The 21612-nt window shown below is 42.3% G+C and overlaps 1 protein-coding gene across 2 annotated transcripts; it reads left to right on the forward strand.

The window, feature by feature from the left end:
* Positions 1–275: 275 nt before the first annotated feature.
* Positions 276–12802, forward strand: Arl14ep (ADP ribosylation factor like GTPase 14 effector protein). 2 transcript variants are annotated; one of them, XM_027422307.2, is made up of 5 exons: positions 276–388; positions 6581–7067; positions 8607–8734; positions 9830–10054; positions 10519–12802. In XM_027422307.2, the coding sequence occupies exons 2-5, from the start codon at positions 6642–6644 to the stop codon at positions 10571–10573; spliced, it is 834 nt and encodes a 277-aa protein (XP_027278108.1). In that variant the 5' UTR covers positions 276–388; positions 6581–6641; the 3' UTR covers positions 10574–12802. The 2 variants fall into 2 exon arrangements, with proteins under 2 accessions (XP_027278108.1, XP_027278107.1); XM_027422306.2 differs by having other exon boundaries at positions 294–449.
* Positions 12803–21612: the final 8810 nt, after the last annotated feature.

Genomic DNA, 21612 nt, shown 5'->3' on the forward strand with positions numbered 1-21612 from the left:
AAAATAAAACGCGAGACTTTAAAGTGTCCGTTCCTGAGTTGCTTTTAACTCACTCTCTTCCAGCGTGAGGGGGTACGTGGGTGCCTAAATTTGCTCTCCTGTACAGAACAGATTTGTAAACGAAGTTAAGAATCTCCGTGAGGAACCCCGGGGGAGGGCGGAAGCACCCCTGGGAGAGCATCTGAAGCAACTATTGCTTTGGATTGAGTCAGCCCCTCCTCCCCGAGTCCAACCCTTCCGCCTCCGGCGGAGGCCGCACTGGCTTCCGCTCTAGGCAATCCCCGGCTCGTCTTTATAGTGCACGCGGCCTCTCTAGGCGCACTCGTCGTCCTCTCGGTGTCAGCGCGCGTCAGGCGGCTGTGTGGAGCGCGGAGTCTGGCCTGTGGAGGTACGGTGCTTGCGGAGACCAGCGGAGAGCCGTGGCAGCTCAGGTGGACGGCTGCACCGCTGTGAGTGAACTCTGCGGAGGGGCCGCGGGGTACCCGGAGGAGGGTCGGGAGGGGAGGCCTGCATGCGGAGGGGGCTTGCGGCTTGCGGATTGCAGCAGCCTACCCCGCCGTGCCCTGCCCACAGCCGGGCCGCCTCCGCTTCCGGGCCACAGCCTGCAGTTTTGTAGCTTGCAGTAGGAAATGCACCGGGGCCCTCGCGCAAGCTGCTGGGCTTCACTGCTAAACTGCTACCTCCCCTACCCCCCACCCTTAGCCTCATCAATCTGGGGACTTGCTCTGACTGAACTGCCTAAACTATCCTCCAGCCCTATCAGCCACCTGAGTAGCTCGGATTACAGAGACCGGTATCCAGGCCTGACTCATTAAGTTTGGTTGGTTTGTTTTGTTTGTTTTTCGAGACAGCTTTTCTGTGTAGCTCTGGCTGTCCCGGCAGTCTTTGTGTAGACCAGGCTGGCTTCGAACTCAAAGAAATCCTTCTGCCTCTGCCTTCCAAGTGCTGGAATCAAAGGCGTACCACACCTTGCCTGACTTTTGAAAAACAAGTTTTTAAAACTACGTTTTTATATGTATGGGTGTTTTGCTTGCATTTTTGTCTGTGTCCAATGTATGCCTGCTACCGAGGGAGGTCAGAACAGGGCATCTGATTTCCCCTGGAACTGGAGTTACAGAAGGTTGTAAGCCACCATGTGGGTGCTGGGAATTGAACTCGGGTTTTCTGGAAGAGCAGCCGGTGCTCTTTACCAGCCCCCTTGTTAAGTTTTAAATTCACAATCTTTTCAACCCTGGGCATGAGATTTGGTTAAGCATTTTAGTGGGTTGGGTTTTTGTTTAATTTCTACCCTAGTATCGTGTACATGATAGGTGTTTGCTGGACTTGTTGATGTTTTGCATCATTCTGTGCATTGGTGCTTGAGACCCATACAGACTTGGGGTGGGACTAACAAGTAACAAGGTGTGGTGTTTCTGAAGTCACCCTTTTCCGTGGGTTGGAAACCACACACTATATAGTGCCTGCCTGCCTTTACCCTATGAGGTGATGATGGGAAGAACTGCTTTGAGCAAGCAGGCAGCTTTATCTGGAAGTAGTTGGAGAACATGTAACCCTACAGCAGGCTTACTCTGAGGTGGTTTTATGGAGGTGGCCAGTGATTGGCCAAACTTGATGGACCATCTTAAAGTTGGGTTAAGAAGTATATTTTTTCCAGTGAGGAAGAGCAGTTCAATAAAATAATCATAAATGAATAAACAAAACAGACGCTGGAAATCCCGAGCTTCCTCTTGAATGAAATCCCCAGGGATTCAGTTAATGACTGTTTAAAATGAAAAAAACAAAAAACGCCGAGCGTTGGTGGCACACGCCTTTAATCCCAGCACCAGGGAGGCAGAGGCAGGCGGATCTCTATGAGTTCGAGGCCAGCCTGGTCTCCAGAGCGAGTGCTAGAATAGGCTCCAGAGCTACATAGAGAAACACTGTCTCGAAAAACCAGAAAAAGAAAAAACCTGGAGCAAGGGGTTTAGTTAAATACTTGTCAGAGGTATTTTTGGGAAAACAAAATAGATAACATATAACACAATACCACATGTATCCTGAGAAGGGCCTGCAGATCCACTGATCCATTCAGGAATTAAAGTATAATGTCTTCAGTGTTAGTATTTGTCAAGAATGTCTAGGTATAGTTTTGAAAGTATTTGAACACTTGGGTTTTTTTTAGAACTATAGGAAATTTTCCTTAAAATTAGCAAAAAAAAAAACGTTTTAGAGGGGGTGGGAGTGGTGTTTGTTACAGACTTGTTACTAGAAAGTTTTTCTCTTTTGTGTGTGTGTGTGGTTTTTTTTTTTTTTTTTTTTTTTTTTTTTTTTTGAGGCAGAGTTTCTTTCTGAAACAGCCCTGGCTGACCTGGAACTCACTTTGTAGATGAGGCTGACCTTGAACTCTGCCTCTGGAGTGCTGGCATTAAAGGCATGTACAACCACCGTCCAGCTGAAACTATTCTCTTGCATGGGGTATTCTATATACTCAGAAGGAATGCCTGGAATATACTGATTTTTCCTATTTGCTTATTGTGTGGTTTTTTGTTTTTTTGAGATGTTTTCTATGCCTTCCTGAAACAACTCACTTTGTAGACCAAACTGGCCTAGAGTTAGAGATTGGCCTCCAAAGGACTGAAGAGATTGAAGGCATGGGCCACCAGCCGTTTTCATTCATTCTTTCTTTTTTTTTTTTTTTTTTTGGTTTTTCGAGACAGGGTTTCTTTGTGGCTTTGGAGGCTATCCTAGAACTAGCTCTTGTAGCCCAGGCTGGTCTGGAACTCACAGATCTGCTTGCCTCTGCCTTCTGAGTGCTGGGACTAAAGGCATGCATCACCAATACCTGGCAACCAGTCTTTTTCTAATTATCTGCTGAAGGGAAAGGGTGATAAGTCATTACTGTCACACAAGTATAAATGGTAAAGGTTTGCATTTATCAACCAAGTAACTGGATAGAAATAAGTTTAAGTGATGAAAAGATGTTTCGTTGGTAAGATGTTCATGGTGAAACAAAGGTATGGACGCCAGACTGGCATAGTATTAAGTGACTTAGAGAACTCCATGGAACATCACCACCTGTTTACTACAGATTCCATCCTATGGTGTGATTTTGTTTTCTGCTGGGTCTGAGAATACACAGGCAGTAAATAATAGTGTTTCTGTGCTGGCATAATGACACTCACTTTTAATCCCAGCACTTGGGAGGCTGAGGCAGGTGGTTCTCCTGAGTTCCGGGACAACCAGAGAGCTACTAGTAAAGAGGGGAGGGGCCGATCCCATATTTCTGACCCTTAGTTAAGGGAGTTGTGTCAGTATCCTGGAAAAACAGAACAGCCTTGCAGGTTAACAGAACAGCATGAAGCTGTTAAAGAAATGACTCAGTAGTTGTAGGCCTTGTTCCCAGCACACAAACCAAATGAGTAAGGAAGCAGTTGGTGGTGGATCCAAAGGACTGTGGGGCAGAACTTTACCCTAGAGGAGGACAGAAAGAGCTGGAATGAGGGATGGAGCAGGGGAGGAACAACCCATGTGTGAGCTTTAGAAGGCAGAATGTGACCACTCAAGATGGATGACTATCTAAAGGTCTGTGCTAGCCTACTCTGACAGTAGATGGGATGGCTGGCTTGACCTCGAACATGTGCACTTTTACACTGATGGTTTACCCAAGTAAATGGTGTTGGAAGGTCACCAACTATAAAATTTTGATGTTTATAGATTACAGTTTTACTGCAGCAGTTTGATTAGATCGTGGGGGTTGTGGGCTTGTGTACACGGAGACCAGAGGTTGATTTTGAATGCCTTTCTCAATTCTCTGTTTTGAGTCTCTTTGCTCTGGCTTGGATGCTCTGCTTCAGCTAGATTAGCTGGTCAACAAGCCCCAGGGATCCTCCCATCTCCATTTCCCCAGTACCATGATTACAGATTGCATCAGAGCACCTGGGTTTTCTGCTTTTGTGGGTTCTAGGGATAACACCTGGGTCCTTATGCTTATATAGCTATCACTGCCATCTGTCTGTCACCAACAGCCTTGTCTGACAAAGAAACAGCAACCCTCAGGTATGACATTTAAACCAAGCAGTTCTTGTAAAAGACAATTTTAGCAAAGGTTCTGAAATCAAGAGTTGCCAAATTTAGCAGATAAAGGTACAGGATTGCTTAGTTAGATACTAGTTTCAGACAGATGGGATTAACTTGTTAGCAACATGAAAATAAAATCTTGTAAATCCGTTATCAGCAGCACAAACTGACAAACTTGGCTGATAATTCTGTATCTGGTAACTGTAGACAACTCTTCAACAGTGACACCAGCGAGATCCTTACTTTAAAACTAAGGGTGACAGGGACTGGAGAGATGGCTGCTCTTTCAGAAGACTTAGGTTGAGTCCCCAGCACCATAGCAGCTCATAATTGTTAGTCCAGGTCCAGGGCATCCTGTGCTTCACTGTCTAGCATTGCCCCCATGTACAGGAAAACACCTACATACTTCTGACCCATCAGAAATTATAGTACTCTAGTGTAAGGATTCAGGCATTATGCTGGCCTGCCCCTGTCACCTGGCAAAGTGCACTCAGGCAATACCCTGGTCAGCCTAGGTGCAAAGGAACCCTTTAAAAGAAAGATCTGCATCCATTTACACACTCTCTCTTCTCTCTCTTTCTACTCTCTTTCCCAATGTTCCCCTGGGACAGACAGGACTTTTCCTATCTCCCTTTCTTCTGTCCTCTTTTGTCTCTGTACCTATCTCTCCCCCCACCCCTTTTCTAATAAAACTTCTCACTTAAGCTTTGTCTGCCTGGCAGGCATGTTTGTCCCTCCGCCTAGGTCACACTCGCCTGCCATGGAATCGGCCAAGGTCTTCCATGTGCTTTATCATAAAATCTAGGAGCTGGGATTTCTAAATAGAAACTTGTGACTTCCAAGATAACATTTTTCCCTCTTTTGAGAAAGTCTCTAGCCCAGACTGGCCTCCTGGGGTTTCGTAGTAGTTGAGGATGACTTTGAATTTCTGATCATTCTGCCTCTCTCCAATACTGCATTAAAGGAGTGCTCCCTTTAATACAGTACTGGGAACTGAACCCAGGGCCTTATGTCTAATTCAGGGAGATCCAGCAGAATACTCTTGAGTTTCCTGTTCTAGGCCATTGTTTTGGGGTTTTTTTTGTTTGTTTGTTTGTTTGGTTTGGTTTGGTTTGGTTTTTCAGACAGTTTCTCTGTGCAGCTTTGGTGCCTATCCTGGCACTCGCTCTGGAGACCAAGCTGGCCTCGAACTTGCAGAGATCTGCCTGCCTCTGCCTCCAGAGTGCTGGGATTAAAGGCGTGCACCACCAATGCCCAGCCTGTACCCCATTCTTTCATCCAGATCCCCCACCGGGTGTTATGACAGTAACTGCCATTGTGAATCGCTGTCAGTCTCATCCCACACATGCTTTCTCAAGGCCTACAGTGTGTTCCCTGCCTGTTCAGCTGATTTCAGGCCCTCATAATCTCCTACAGAAGACCTTACAGTTTGTTTCATTAATTTTCCCTGGGGAGACATCTGTTTACTACAGGTGGGACACCAACCAAAAATTAATGACCCACCAAAGTACCCTTTGAGCCAGGGTTGGCTTATGTTATAGAATATTGATGAGGTTATTTGTAGGAATGTGGATAACCCTGCAACAGCTACATATTTCAGAGGTTCACTCCATGATGAATGACAACCACTTGGAGACTATATCCTTGATTCCTTCTTTCAGTTAACCATTCCCTTCCTGTGAAGTGTTTTCCTTTGCTGTTCTAGTATCACTGTGTCAGTTAGTTGCTATGGTTACGAAACCAAAGTAATCTCCATTCCAAGATGGCCATGGGGTGATTATGCTGTGCCCAGAGGAAGAAGTCATACTGCAATGGGCTCACAGCCTTCTATATTTTCTTGTAAAGATTTTAATGTTTAAGCTTTGCATGTGTGATTCTTCGTTTCATTCAGTGTTTGTTCATTCAGAAGAGATCTAACTTTGTCCTTTTCTATGTTAGTCAATAATCCTTTACACTTTGATTTTTTAATGCCCATCTATTTATAGTACCACGTCATACAACAAACCCCAGTCTGTTTGTGTGTCTGTCTATATGACAGCAATACCATACTGTCTTTAATTATCTTTCTAGTAACCAGCCATTATTTCACATTTTCTTGGCCCATTACTCTTTCATGCAGACCATCTTTCAAACTCTAGCAGAATGGGGTGGAATTTCCAATGTCTTCTGATTGAAATGGTACTGAATTTGTGGAATTCTATAACGTCTTGTGTCTTTCATAACATTTGTATATTATATACAGCATGCAGTTTTGCTAGGATCCTTGCTAAATCCTTTAGTTCTAAGCAGTTTGTTGGACTTCTACTATTTCTCATGGATATTTGTTTATTCTATTTCTCTCCTTAAGCCATGTAATGTGATGGCATTAAGTTGTGAAAGAAAGTATTCTCATATTCTGTGATTAAATACATTCTTATTGTTGGCTTTAGTTTTCCTAATCCTTGTTTGTTGTGTTTTACTTTTGTTTTCTAAAGAAGTTCCGAATCAGTTTTTAGTGTAAATCTGTCTTTAATGTTTTCTCTAGGTTGACCTACCAAAGAGATTTCTAGACAAAATAAAACAGGGGAAACGTGCTAGACTCAAGGATGATGGATCCATGTTCAGTTGGAGTTCAGCTTCGGACCACACATGACTGCCATAAAACCTTCTACACTCGGAACACAGGTTTCAAGACTTTGCAAGAGTTGTCATCAAATGACATGCTTTTACTTCAGCTTAGGACTGGAATGACACTTTCTGGCAATAATACAATTTGTTTCCATCATGTAAAAATTTATATTGACAGATTTGAGGAGTTACAAAAGTCATGTTGTGACCCATTTAACATACACAAAAAGCTAGCCAAAAAGAATCTGCATGTAATTGATTTAGATGATGCCACGTTTCTGAGTGCAAAGTTTGGAAGACAGCTGGTTCCTGGTTGGAAGCTTTGCCCAAAATGTACCCAGATCATCAATGGAAGTGTGGATGTTGATTCCGATGACCGCCAGAGACGGAAACCCGAGGCAGATGTATGTATAGATGTTATTGTGCTTTCTACAGTTTGGGACTTAAGCTAGGCAGAGTAGCTCTAAGGAATCATACTTTTTATTATATTCATTAGCATATAGCAGATTTAAAGTTGAGGTTAAAATTACATTTCAAAATGTTTCCGTACACTCAAGGTCTAGAATAAGCAGTAAACAAAGGCTTAGAAAGAGAAAATAATGTGCCCAAGACTCCATGACTACAACTTCTATTAGACCTTAGGAAGGAGACTTTAGGAGTGGCCCTTAGAACACTGGTACAGGCCAACTTGGGGACTTAGACCCTTTTCTGATACTGGATTCGCTAAGTGGATGTGTCATTTACTGGAGACTATACACCAGGAAGAATGTCTCTTTCTGTGCAGACCTGGTTTATGATTTTTATTTTGGTTTGAGATGGGGGCTTACTCTGTAGCAGACTGGCCTGGAACTCTCCATGTGGTCAAAACTGACCTCAGACTCATGGCGGAGATCCTTTATCAGCCTCTGGGGATCTAGGATTCCCAGGCATGAGTCACAGTGCCCAGTAGTAGTCAGTGTTTAATTTCAGTTTTTCCCCTTTGAAATTATCCCATTCTTGTTTAAGATTTTAAATACCTGTGACTTTTCCAAGTGCTTCTGCCTCCAAGTTCTGGATATAGTTAAGGTTAAATTTAGGGTTCCCTATGCTCAAAGAGCACACAGTTTACATTGTAAAGTGTGAGATATTTTATGCTTCTTTCCTGTTCACATGCCTAGATGCAAGACATTTAATATATCAGAAAAGTTGAGATCATGAAACTGTCTTTATACCCTCAGGAGCACTTCTCAGTTTCTCTATAGAAGCACTGGTGCTATGTATAATTCTTGGTGCTAGCATATTTTCTCAGTTTTTCTCCTTTTTGCTGTATTAATAAACCAAGTTGTGTGTATTGTGTTCCTCTCAGGCCTATCTCTAGGATCCAGCACTGTGTGAAGGTTATCATAGATGCTTGCTGATTCTGTCACTTCAACATCTTCACCTCATCTCCACTGTACTTACATGACCAGTTTCCCATCACCTAATCTTGACTTTGGGAGTATGAAAACATTTCCAAGGACCACTTTTAACTCCTCAAATAACATTGTTAAACCATTAAGCATCAGAGTTTGTTTTGCCAAAGCTTTAAAACAATGTTACAGTACAATTCAGAACAGGAAGCCTCATTGCTTCTTTCCTCTTAAAAGGGAGAGGTTCTGAAGGACAAAAAGAATTGTCATTTGGAGCCTCAGTTCTGTGTGATGGCTTTTGCTGCCCTGTGGTGGCAGCCATTGCTGTCTTCATTGTGCCAGTCTCCAGCACCTGCTGTCCAAGAGACTAATATAACAAAAACAGTACAGAGAATTCACTACTGAAGGTGCAATATAGACTAAGTGTGGATTTTCCCACATTCCTTTTTGTGTATGTTCCAAACTGCCTTCCCAGGTGGGGATACATTGGGTTCATGTGAAATACTACTGTTTGGTGTCATGACTTCCATCTGTGATTTCCTTACTTTCATTCAGGGAAGAACTGCTAAAGCTTTGAGGTCACTGCAATTCACAAACCCGGGAAAGCAAACAGAATTTGCTCCAGAAGGTGGTAAAAGGGAGAAAAGGAAGCTCACCAAGAACTCAAGCGCTGGCTCTGACAGGTAGGCTTCTGGCTCTCAATCAGTAGCTTGTCAACTTGCTGACTCATTAGCAGTCACTGCATTTTTTTCTTTCAATTTTCTGACCAGTCATTTTAAATTGTATACTGAATATGTAAAACCTTCCAAAAGCCTTGGCTGTTACTCACAGGAAAGTAAAGCATCCATATGAATTCTAGAAGCGTCCTTCTGAGAAGGTAGCATGAAGTGAATGATGTAATGTTTTGGGATGAAAGTTAAAATAGTTGAAGAAATACCATAGAGTTTGGTCAAGTTACTGTTTGCAAAATTAATACTGATAATCTCTTCTTGATATATCTCTTCCTGGGAGAGAGCTGGCGCAAAGCTCATTGCATTTATGAGAACCCACGAGTACTTTTCGATTTCCCACAGTTCCAAAGTAGACACACAGTACAATCAACAGAATGAATGAAAACTACTAAGTCATTTAATATGGCCTTAAATTGAGTGTGTCCAAAAAGTGCTGACAAATTTATTACAACAGGTCAGGCTAGTTTCTAACTGGAATTGACATTTTTACCTTATTCCATCTGTTAGGTTTTTTTCTTTGAGTGATTTAAAATATTTTTAGACCAGATTTGCCAGAAGTCATTAAGAAACATGAAATAGATTGATTAGAGTTTAAGACCTCTGGGAAGGGTGTTTCCTGTGTTCACAAGCACTGCCATTTTGTAACTAGTAAAGGAAGTCACTACCAACTACTCATTCCGTTCCTGTGTAAGCTTGTGTAAGGAAAGTCATTTGGGGGGACATTTCCTCATGGAATTCTTTTTTCTTCTAATTATGTTGTGTGCACATCCATGTATGTATGTGTGTGGATGCATGTGTATCCCATGCTTGTTTGTGAGTGAAAGTCAGGAAAACTGGAGTCTGTTTTTGCCTCCTGCCTTGGGTTCAGGAATCACTCAGTTACCAGGCTTGCACATCAAGCATGCTTACCATCTGAGCCACCTCACCTGCCCTGAATTAACTTCTACAAGGACTTCAACAGCCTCTTCTGGCCTTTTGACTAATTTCAACTAAATATCCAAAAATAATATGTATGAAGTAAAGCTCACTCACTGTTTTATTTTACAGACAAGTTATCCCAGCAAAGAGTAAAGTCTACGACAGCCAGGGTCTGCTCATTTTCAGTGGCATGGATCTCTGTGACTGCCTTGATGAGGACTGCCTGGGATGCTTCTACGCCTGTCCCACCTGTGGCTCTACCAAATGTGGGGCTGAATGCCGCTGCGACCGCAAGTGGCTGTATGAGCAAATAGAAATTGAAGGAGGAGAAATAATCCATAATAAACATGCTGGGTAATTTATAGTATCAAACTATGGGGTCTTTAAAACTCTCTCTTTCTAAAACTCTGTCGCTTTGAAATGCAGTTGAAGCCTAATTGTTGAAAAGTAAATCTGAAGCACTTGCCTGCATTTGGGTGCTTCATTGTAGATAGATATTAATTTAGATGGGTTCTCCAGAGCTTTCAGGCTTTCTGGGCCAGTCTAACAAGTGTAGGTAGTTTGAACCTTGTAGGGTTCCCATAGGCACAGATTTTAGTAGTGATGATTTAGTTGAATCCTACCCATTTCCTAGCAGCCTAATGCAGATTTGAGTTTACCTCAGTGTATTGTTAGCTGCATGGAGTTATAATTCATGCAGAAGTTAGGGTGCTCTTAGCCACTGTGCTTCGTGCTTCGTGCTCTGTGCCAATCGTGAGCTTCTTTTCGGTTCTGCCAGTTGTTGCTCTCTGTACACCTGTTATTTAATTCACTTACAGCAAAGCATATGGTCTGTTATCTCCCTGTCACCCATATGATATTTTACAAAAGTGATCAGCCAAATAACTGGCCAGCAAAGATGAAAGTGCAGCAAAGAAGTGAGCAGTGACCATTCTGGAAGTAAATTTGCATCAGTCGTAAATGGAATTGTAGACAACGGGAGTATTGATGCCATTGCTGTTCTGGAGACAGACATACATCAGAGGAACCTGGTGATGGGAACTTGCCCACCTTGCTGAGGAAAGTGACTGTGACGAGCAGGAAGATTGTCCAGGAAAAGTGATGGTGAAAACTTCACATTCAAGGCTACTTATTGTAAATAGATATTTCACAACATTGGAATGGTCAGAAAGGTTCCTATTTAATTTTATTAACAAAACAGGCTAATTTGGGGCAATAAAATAAAACTCCAGGTCTTAATACATAAACTTTAATTTTCTTATCCTTTTATAGCTACAAGTTTTTGATACTTTGATAGATATTTAAAGGTCATAGCAATCCTCTATTCCCCTTGATTATTAGCATTTCTTTAGTGTTGTGGCCCTTCACTTAATGCAAATAGGCCCAGCCCTTAGCTGGGAACAGAGCCTATGACAAAAGATTGATCTCCATGCAACAGAGTAGTTGAATGTTAGACTGTTCAGAAAATAATCTAGATACCTAAGTGCTAAAATACAGTTATTTTTCTTCCAACTAGAAATGAACACAAATGCTCATTGCACTGTCAGCTTTTCACTTTTGAATCTATGCATTCTTGGTGAAAATTTGTTCCTGGGGAAAAATTCTTTCCTCTATGTGTAAAGCATAAGTATAGTACATAAATGGCTGCACATGTCATAGTTGCTGTTCTATTGCTGTGAAGAGACACCGTGACCAAGATAATTCTTACAAAAACATTTTATTGTGGCTTGCTTACAGTTCAGAGGCTTAGTCCGTTATCATGACAGAGAGGGAGGTGGCATGCAGACAGACATTAGAGCAGTCTGAGACCTCTATGCCCTTATGTACAGGCAGAGAGCGACTGGGCCTGACATGGGCTTTTGAAACCTCAAAGCTCATCTCCAGTGACACACTTCTTCCAACAATGCCACGCCTCCTAATCCTTAGCAAATAGTACCACTCCCTGGTGATTAAAATGTATGGGCCTATGGTACTATTTTTTTATTCACATAATCACAGCATTATTTTTGTGCTGTTTATATACCCAAACAGTGAAGATTGAGAGTTCTAAAAATGTCCCTTCAGGAGGTGATGGAAAAAAAAAAAAGAGAAACTAGAACTTATGGAATAGAAATAAAGTTTCTGGATATTGATTGAATCTTGGGGAGAAGTCTATGGGTGTTTGTAGGGCGTGAGGAGTGTCTCCAGGTGTCATAACTAAAGCCTTTGGAAGGTTCCTGTCACTTACAAGACAACCACTAAACCAAGGTTCTGTTGTTCCTTAATACACTACCTCAATTAAACTGTTAACAGCATTTAAAATATTTTGTAGCATTGCAACTAAATTTATGTACTCACTTTGAGTTGACCATTAGAATACCATTTTTGCCCTTTTTTTTTTTTTTTATCTTTACACTCACTGGTTTTTCTTTGATAAAATGCCATTTTCAACTTGGAGTTGACTGTACTATTTGGCCCAGGTATCAGTAGCTGATTAGGTCTTGGATCTGAATTTCATCTGAGCAGAATCAATAAAGTTTTTGACTACATTTTTTAAATTAAAAGGCAGAATTGTTTATTTTGAATTAAGGAAATATTTTGTAGGGGTATAGGTAGACTCCAGTCTTAACCCATTCCCTAGGATCATTTGGTTTTAGTCATTTTTGTTTTCTTGTTTCTTTTTTGGCTCCTAAATGTGAATCAGGACTCTACCGTGTTTATGCTCTTCAGAGAGAATTTTCTATGTTTTGTTTTCCTTGCAGCAGGACCTTACCGTATAGCACAGGCTGGCCTTGGAGCTCTGTAGTCTCATTACCTCAGCCTTCTTGAATTGACATGCATGTTTTAACACACTGCTAAGTTGTAGGTAGACATTTCTTTTTGCTTACAGTGGGAGTATATTTCTAATGGAGAAAAGACTTTATAGAAAATGTCTATATTTCAGCATTCCTTTGAACAGATAATTTTATGAACAGTAATAACTTTTTCCAAGTGGAAACTTCTTAATATTTTGCTGTTTGTTCTTTGTCCATTTAGGAACCAAGCACGAGCATATTGCAGTGTTTATAGATAAATGTATGTCTGATCTTGAGTAAACTAATAAAGACTATATTTTAGAAATAATCAGGCTTGCAGTTCATTTTTTTAAAGTGTGTTTTCGAACATGCAAGCACACACGTGTTAATGTGTGGATGTGTGTGTGTGAGTATGCAGGCCCAAGATTGACTTGGATGTCTCAATTTCTTGCCACTTTATTTACTGTGGCTGGGTGATGAGCTGGCCCTGCAGCCTTTTGATACTAGGCAGCCTCTGCAGGGGGTCAACCTGAGCTCTATCATTACAGGTGGGTGTTGGGGTCCAAACCCATCCTCCCATGAGCAGCAAGCACTTTATCCACTGAGCCATCTTGCCACTGAAAAGAATACCTGTTGTTTGGCATGGATTTTTGTTTGTTGGTTGTTTAACATGAATATTTGAGCCTTTGGAAAAGTTTTACTGCCAAGAAATGTATATTCCAGTCTCTGTACTCACGCTCCTCCCACCTCCAAAGAGGTAATTAAAAGTTTGTTGACAGTGCAGAACAAGGGGGTGTCTTCTCTGGACTGGCCTTTACGGTGTACTTCCCACTTAAGCTATGGTCACCCTGTGAAGGATTACTGTGCTTACTGAAAATGCATGTGACACCTTAGTTCCTGCTGACATCTGCTGGTATCTCCTTGAAAATAAACATCACAGAGCCAACAGCTTATGAACCTAAGAGCCAATAACCCTTTAGTTTAGTAAGCTGATTGTCTTAGGTGTTGTCCAAGTGGTGGAAAGCAAACTAGTATTTAGAAATTAAAAGAATGTATTTCGTGTGTGAGTGCCAGGGTATGGAGGGAGGTTAGAGGCCACCTGAATTCATTTCTCCCTCCTTTACATAGATCCTGGGCATTCAGCTCTGTTTACCAGGCTTTTGCCAGATTAGCCATTTTCTGCCCCTTCGTTTTCTCATTGGTAATGTTGCCAGAATCTTTCTGGAATAAGCACTCCAACACCATTGAGATGTCACTGGTGGACCGAAGCCAGGACAGTGGAAAGGCCTTGGGATTGGGTGCAATTGGCATTACTCTGAAACCAAAGAAAAGGTAGGCAGGCAAGCAAGATGAAATATAAGCAGTCAGCAGGTTGTAAAGCAACAACTATTGTTTCGCCTATTTCTCCAGGTCATTCTGTTTAGGTAGCAAGTGAGGTCGTGCTTGGCAAATAGGCAGCAAAAACAATGCTTTAAATTTACTAAAACAATACAATCAGCATCTAACAATTGGTCTTTGCTTCCATACACTGCTTCAGTAAGAGTTACTAACATATACCTTATTAAGTAGATTCTGTAACACATCTGATTGCATCTGTTTCTCTGGAGAACAGTAACTGATAGTAACCCAATTAACTTGTGTCCCAAAAATAGTCCCCAGAAAGACCCTGGCTCTTAAGTCCTGCTTTCCTCAGTGAAGGAAGAATGAGCCTGGTAACCTGGAAGACTGCAGTGAAAGTGGAAAAAAAAAAAAAAAAAAAAACTGGTGATCCTTTGCTGTTCTAGGAGCAAGTACATGCTGCTCCGTGTACTTTGCAACCTCCAACAGAATCCATCCTTGCGCTTATTACAAGCCCTTCCTCTAGGCCCTAGCCCTGAGCACTGTTTCTCAATATTCTCAGGTGCTGTGCTATATTTTGCAAGGGAATTTCGATGAAGCCACCCCGGAAGCTTTGTTAGGAGAATTGTCAGGTGGAGACTCCACCCCCCACCCCCCAGTTTTACTGTGTTTCTATGTGTAAGGAAATTAAACCATGGGATCAGACTCTAGATCAGTGGTTCTCAACCTCCCCAAGAGTGCTACCCTTTTATACAGTTCCTCATGTGGTGACCCTCAACCATCAAATTATTTTGCTCCTACTTCATAACTAATTTTACTGCTGTTATGAATTGTAATAGAAATATCTGCTATGTGACTCCCAAATGCATCATGACAGGTTGAGAACCACTGCCTTAGAAGTTTTGATCTAGTTTGACTAAGTGCAGCTCTTTTCATTCTCACCTCCTGGAGGTTTCTTTACACCTAAGGACTGTGATACCTACAGGGATACACGCCCCCCGCCCCCCAACACAACTACATATGGCTTTGTGAAGTGGAGACATTTTGGCTCCATTCTCTTACATTGAGAAAGGGTTGGTGGACAGGAAGTCAGGGACCATGGATTTCAGTCCGATCTCTTACATCACCTCCTCTTTATTTTGTATACTAGGGAGAAAATGCTTTTTAAGTGCCCAGCTTAAAAAGCATTGCCAGCTATAAAAAACCCATGAGAATGTGCAGTTTCCTAAAATCCCCACCAGGTGGGGCTGGAGCCATGGCTCAGTGCTTAAGGATACTTGTTCTTCCAGAGGACCTGGGTTGGGTTTCTAGCACCTATATGGCAGCTCATAACTGTAACTTAAGTTTCAGGGATCCAGAAGAGGGCATCAGATCCCCCAAGAGCTGGAGTTACAGATGACCGTGACCACTGAGGCATCTGTCCAGCCCTATCTAGCCTTTTAAAAACAAACAGGCCGGGCATTGGTGGCACAAGCCTTTAATCCCAGCACATGGGAGGCAGAGACAGGTCTGTGAGTTCGAGGCCAGCCTGGTTTTTGGAGCGAGTGCTAGGATAGGCTCCAAAGCTACACAGAGAAACCCTGTCTCGAAAAACCAAAAAACAAACAACGCTGCCAGAGAAGCTAGTAAACAAGGAGAACCCTAAGAGAGAAATACATGGTCCCCTGGAGAAGCAAAAAGGGTCAAGATCCCCTGAGCAAATTGAGAGCACAGGAAGAAGGGGGAGGGAGCTACGAGAATGAGAAGGGAAGAGGAAAGATGCAGAGGTCATGAGGGAGCAGAAAGGTTGAGTCGGGAAGAATAGAAGATAAGAATGGAGACACCATAACAGAGACATTTTAGGTTTACAGAGAAATCAGGCTCTATAGAAATGTCCGGAGATCTACAAAGATGACACCAGTTAACAATCTAAGCAACAGAGGAGAGGCTAGCTTAAATGCCCTCCCCTGATAATGAGATTGATGACTGACTTATAGCCCTCATCCAGTAGCTGGTAGAAGTAGAAGCAGACACCCACAACTTATCACTGAACTGAACTGGAACCCAGATGCAAAGAAGGACAAGTGAAGAGCAAAAGGGTCCAGACCAGGCTGGAGAAACCCACAGAAGCAATTGACCTGAACATCGGGGAACTCTTGCTCCCCAGACTGATAGTTGAGATACCAGCATGGAACTGATCCATGTTCCCCAGGAACATGGATTTCGTTGAGGAAACCTTGGAAATCTACAGGATCTCCTGTAGTAGTTCAGTACTTATCCCTAGGATAGGTGTGGACTTTGGGAGCCCATTCCACATAGAGGAATACTCCCTGAACAAGACACAGAGGTGGGCCTAGGCCCTATGCCAAAGGATACGATAGACTCTGATGGCCCCTTATGGAAGGCCTCACCATCCAGGGGGAGCAGAAAGGGCATGTGATAGGTAGGATTTTTAGTTGGGGGGCAGGTAGGGGAGGATGGGAAGGAGAAGGGAACTGGGATTGTCATGTAAAACAATCTTGTTTCTAATTCAAATAAAATTTGAAAAACAAACAAAAAACAACAACAACAACTTGGGTTCTAGGGTTTGGACTCAGGTTTCCCTGGCCCCGCTTTAACTTTTTTTTGTTTGTTTGTTTTTGTTTTTGTTTTCGTTTTTTTTGTTTTTCGAGACAGGGTTTCTCTGTGTAGCTTTGGAGCCTATCCTGGCACTCGCTCTGGAGACCAGGCTGGCCTTAAACTCACAGAGATCCGCCTGCCTCTGCCTCTGGAGTGCTGGGATTAAAAGTGTGCACCACCAACGCCCAGCAAAGCCCAAGCTTCTTCTTCTTTTTTTTTTTTTTTTTTTTTTTTTTTTTTTTTTGGTTTTTCAAGACAGGGTTTCTCTGTGGCTTTTGGAAGCTGTCCTGGAACTAGCTCTTGTAGACCAGGCTGGTCTCGAACTCACAGAGATCCATCTGCCTCTGCCTCCCTATTGCTAGGATGAAAGGCGTGCGCCACCAATGCCCGGCTTTTTCTTTAACTTTATTTTGAACATAACAGCTTAGTTTCAGTGATCGTTTCCAGGCCCAGTGTCAATACCCCTTCCTGTGTTAGCACTCTTCTGTCCTTGAGAAGCCATGGTTTCATTTTCAACCCACGTGGTTTGGATAGGTTCATTTTGGAGATTCTGGGATGCATTGCAAGGTATAACACCACCTCTGCTGCTGCCATCATCACCATGGGACCAACCACACTACCACCATGATGCCACCCTCACCGCCACTTGAAGCTATCATGAACTTTCTAAATGTGAGCATACAGCTAGCCAGACCACTCAGCCATTGAATTACCAGTCTTTTGGCCGAAGTCAGAATAAGACAGGTGCTCTTTACCCAGTGAGGATTGGTCAGCTTACAAGACTGGGTTTGATGAGCAGAAATGTTTTAATAGCTCAGGCTGGATAATTAACTTCTCGGGCAATTAAAACTATATCATTTACTCCAGTTCATGATTTATAACACAGTGCTAGAAAATTATATTTAAGCATCAACAGCTGACATTTTCCCCCATCCTTGCCATGTCTCCTTGAAATAATACAGATGAAAGCAGTGGACACAGACCATGGTAGGCAGGGCTTGGCTGTTTGGGTCCAGCTGTCTGGAATAAAATCTGGCATTATTGTATGGCTCATTCACTGTCTCCTTTTGCACTTCGTCCATGCAGCCTTTGAATATAAGGTATTAACAGATGGAAAAGTCAATTCTGAGAATTCCAACTGAGCTCAAGTGTTAAGTGCCTGTTTAGAACCCACGCCCTTGGGAGCGTTCATATATTTTAGGAACAGAAAGCAAACAGCTGTGACCCACCCCCAAGCCTTCATTCCTACCCTGAATCTTGGCCAGATCTCTAGTTCAGGTGGATCTTAGTTGGATGTAGCATGGCCTGGAGTCGTTTACCCCAAGTGACTAAATGTGACAACAATATCAAGACACCTGCAGTAAAGCTAGCCATCCGTCTTCAGTATTTTTGTTGGCCTTGCTCCTAAAGCAATGGGCATCTTTGAAATTGTTTGAATCCTCATCACATTCTCTGCATAACCTCATGCTTCACAGTCAAAGCTCAGTCTTAAGCCAAATGAGCAGGAGCGCTCAATGCCTTAGTCTGATTGATTAACAGCTCGGAATTAAACATATATCATTAACTCAAGTTTGTGATTTATAATCCAGGGCAGTGAAATGAATCTCAATACCATTGGCTCACATTCCCCTTGCTTCTGTCCCTTCAGCTGCTTAGGTCTGTGATTGTGACCCAGGGGATGTGAAGGTGTGGGTCCCACCAAACAAAAGGAACCCTGTGAAGTACAACTTTTTGTTGTTGTTTTATTTTGTTTTTCGAGACAGGGTTTCTCTGTGGCTTTGGAGGCTGTACTGGAATTAGCTCTTGTGACCAGGCTGGTCTCAAATCAGGCAGAGATCCACCTGCCTCTACCTCCCAGAGTGCTGAGATTAAAGGGGCATGCCACCAATGCCTGGCAGAAGTACAAAGTATTATATGTATGTCATTTCAAGTAATAACAGTGCCAAAAAGTCAAATGTACAATTGATGATGTCTTAGAAAGTGGGCCATGCTTAACAGGGTGGAAATGTTTGTATGTTTTAAACCCGCTTTTCAGTTTTAAAATGAAAGCAACAAAATAAAAAGCAAAACTCTCATCTCAAGGGGAGTAAGAGATGGTTTATTCTAGAGCCAAGAATGAGTGAAGTGACCCAGGAACTTGGATTCAGCTTATCTCAAATACCAGGATCAAATGTAACAGTTTTCATAGGTACAATGAAAATCATAAATCAGGCTGCTTTCCAAATACATTGCTAGAAGCATCGGGTAAGTCAGTTACAGCGAAGTGGGGGAGCCTCTCCAGGCTTCTGATGCTATCCGGCGTCTTCCCCAACCTCCAGGTTTGGTTCGTGGTAGTGAGGGACCTGTTTGTACATTCCAGCAGGACTTACCTAATATTTACAAAGTTGTTAGGTCACACATGCATAGGTAGGCAGTCAGTCACTAAGGAGCTAAGATAGCCCAAGACTGTTGAGTTCTGGTCCAGCAACATTCCAACCTTTCCCAACTCTGGGCCATCCCTGAAGCTCTAGTCAGTTTGTCAGTCTGTCCACCTTGAAGAATATTTAAGGTGAGCAAGGCTCTTTGGGAACTTCAGTGAACTCGGTAGATTATCTTCAGCTCTAATTTCACAACTTGATGTATTTTTTGCAGTTTCTGTTTCAAAACAGCTTTTCGGAATCACACTGATTTCCTTTAAAAAAAATGTTGCTTTAAAATTTGGAGATCGTAAAGGAAATCTTCGGTTTGTTTTAAGTTTGCAATCATGAAAAACTCAAGGAAAAAATAAAGTAGGGGAGCTGGGAAAACTGTGATTTAGCCTATGCAGGCTACCATAACGAAGTATATAAACAAAAGAAGTTTATTTATGGAATCTGGTGTACCCAATACTAGAGTGCTGGTGGGGGCCATGCAGACATTTCTCTGAGGTGTACAGAGCTAGCTCTATTTTGGCTAAAGCACTGAGAAGAAGTGGTGGCGTGGGGTAGGGGTGGGATCTCTAGAAAGACTATTTAAAGGTTACTAATCCCATTGGAAAGGGTCCCACCTCCTGATACTGTCAGGCTTCAAGGCATGAATTTAGGGGGGATATAGGCATTCAGTCCATGGTGCTCCTACATCACAGACGTTTGTGTTTCAAGATTTAATTCATTTTGGCAGACCTAATAGTGAAGTGCCATTTCATATATACTGAGTCTAATTTAGCCAGATACTACCTTTCATAAATATTGTCTTAATTTACCTGGGTGGCTATAGCAAAATACCATAGGCTGAGCTGTTTATAAATAACTGAAATTATTTCTCACTGTCCTGGAGACAGAGATGTCCAAGATCAAGACACCAGCAGATTCCGTGTCTGAGGGAGAACCATTTCCCTGGGTCACTTCTCTTCTTCTTACTGCATATGTGAGTGGAGGTGATGGTTCCCTCTGCAGCCTTGTTTATAAAGACTCCATTCATGAGTGTCTGGCTTCATGGCCTTGTCACCACCTAAATGTGGAGGTCAAGATTTCCTTGTGTAAGTCTGAGGAAGACACACAGACACAAACTGCAAGAGCAGACTCTACCCCTCATCCCCTCACCCCCCCCCCACACACCCCTCACCTACCTCCTCAGTGCCTACTCTCATAGTAACCAGTTTTCAGATGAGGAAACCAAGGCTTACAGAATTTAGATAAAAGTCCTTGCTGTGCAAACATGAGGACCTGAATTTGATACCCAGGACCCCTACACACACACACACACACACACACACACACACACACACACACACAGGGTTGGGTGGGGTGGGGGATTAGATCACTGGCCAGGGGCTTACAATAGAAAGAGAAAGCAGTCAAATAAGGTTCATTTTACTCTAAGACACCTTGATCTGCAGCACAGGCTGTGTTTTCTCTTTATTGGTCCTCTACATGTGAAGCTCTTTGTATTTGTTGGAGCTATTTCATTCTGATGACTTAGGTAGTCCCAAAATAGGATTACTTCCTGTGTGCCCTGTAGTTAACACTGTGCTTATTTCCGTCCTTTTCATTCAGCCACCACCACAAAAATAAATGGAAAGTCATCAGTTTCTTTTCTTCTATTCTGAGGAGTCACACTGAAGGATACATGATAGCAGTTTTTCATAATGGGACTGGACACCTAATAGAATTTACTTTTGTTGTGCTTTGAATCTGTCATCGTCGCAGAATGCTGATCTGTCCAGTAGAGGGCGATGTTTCACTACAAACCTACACTGCTTTGGCAAAGTGTAGATTTAGAAAATTTTATTTCTTACTGTGAATTGGAGTGTCATTTCCTTTAACTGCTTTAGAGGGAAAGGTGTTCCTTCTAAATATTACCTGGGAAAGGAGAAGAGGCCTCTTCCTCACCTACATTATTTCTACGTGCATTGTTCTTTTAACTGGAAAAGCCAAAAGTCAACTGATGCCAGATCAATCAAATCCATTGTTTAAAAACCGATCATCTAGAGCAGCGGTTCTCAACCTGTGGGTATCGACCCCTTTGCCAAACCTCTATCTCCAAAAGTATCTACATTGCAATTCATAATACTAGCAAATTGCAATTAGGAGGCAACAATGAAAATAATTTTATGCTTGGATCGGGGGTCACCACAGCATGAGGAACTGTATTAAAGGGTCACAGCGTTAGGAAGGTTGAGAACCCACTACTCTAGAGGACAGAGCCCAGACCTTCGCATCAGATAAGCCTGAGTTTGAATACTGTATCTACAGCTCCAGCTTTGACTTCAGACAAGTTTCCAGAGGTCTCAAATTACTTGCAGGCAAAATGTAAATAGCAACAACTTCAGTGCAGACTATGTGGGGGGAAAATGGGTCCTATTAGAGAACAAAGCAGATGCTAAGTAAACTGCAAATTCTAACTATGTAAAAATAGAATTGCCAGGTAAAATTCAGGACACTCAGTTAAATGTGAATTTTAGGGAAATAACAAAGAATTTCTTAGCATGTCTCAAGCAATGTTTAGATTCACATACAATGGCAAAAAGATGTGTTTATCTGAAATTCAAAATTATCTGGATGTCATGTTCCTAAATCGACAACCTTAAGCAGAGAACTTAGCCACAGAACAGGAAGATCATATAACTTCTTTAAAATCTAGACTTCACTCCCAGCTTCTCAGGATGCCATTAGTTGAGGATTTGGTATTTCTAGGAAAATTAATATACGCGATCTTCTAAAGTTTTGAATATGCAGTCATCCT

Source organism: Cricetulus griseus, chromosome 6 (genome assembly GCF_003668045.3).
Source record: "Cricetulus griseus strain 17A/GY chromosome 6, alternate assembly CriGri-PICRH-1.0, whole genome shotgun sequence".
In the NCBI taxonomy this organism is placed as follows: Eukaryota; Metazoa; Chordata; class Mammalia; order Rodentia; family Cricetidae; genus Cricetulus; species Cricetulus griseus.

Coding starts and splice junctions, on each gene's coding strand:
- Arl14ep (XM_027422307.2), top strand. CDS start 6,642: ATGATGGATCCATGTTCAGTTGGAGTTCAGCTTCGGACCACACATGAC. Junction 7,068..8,606: donor GACGGAAACCCGAGGCAGAT/GTATGTATAGAT, acceptor ACTTTCATTCAG/GGAAGAACTGCTAAAGCTTT. Junction 10,055..10,518: donor ATCCATAATAAACATGCTGG/GTAATTTATAGT, acceptor ATTCACTTACAG/CAAAGCATATGGTCTGTTAT.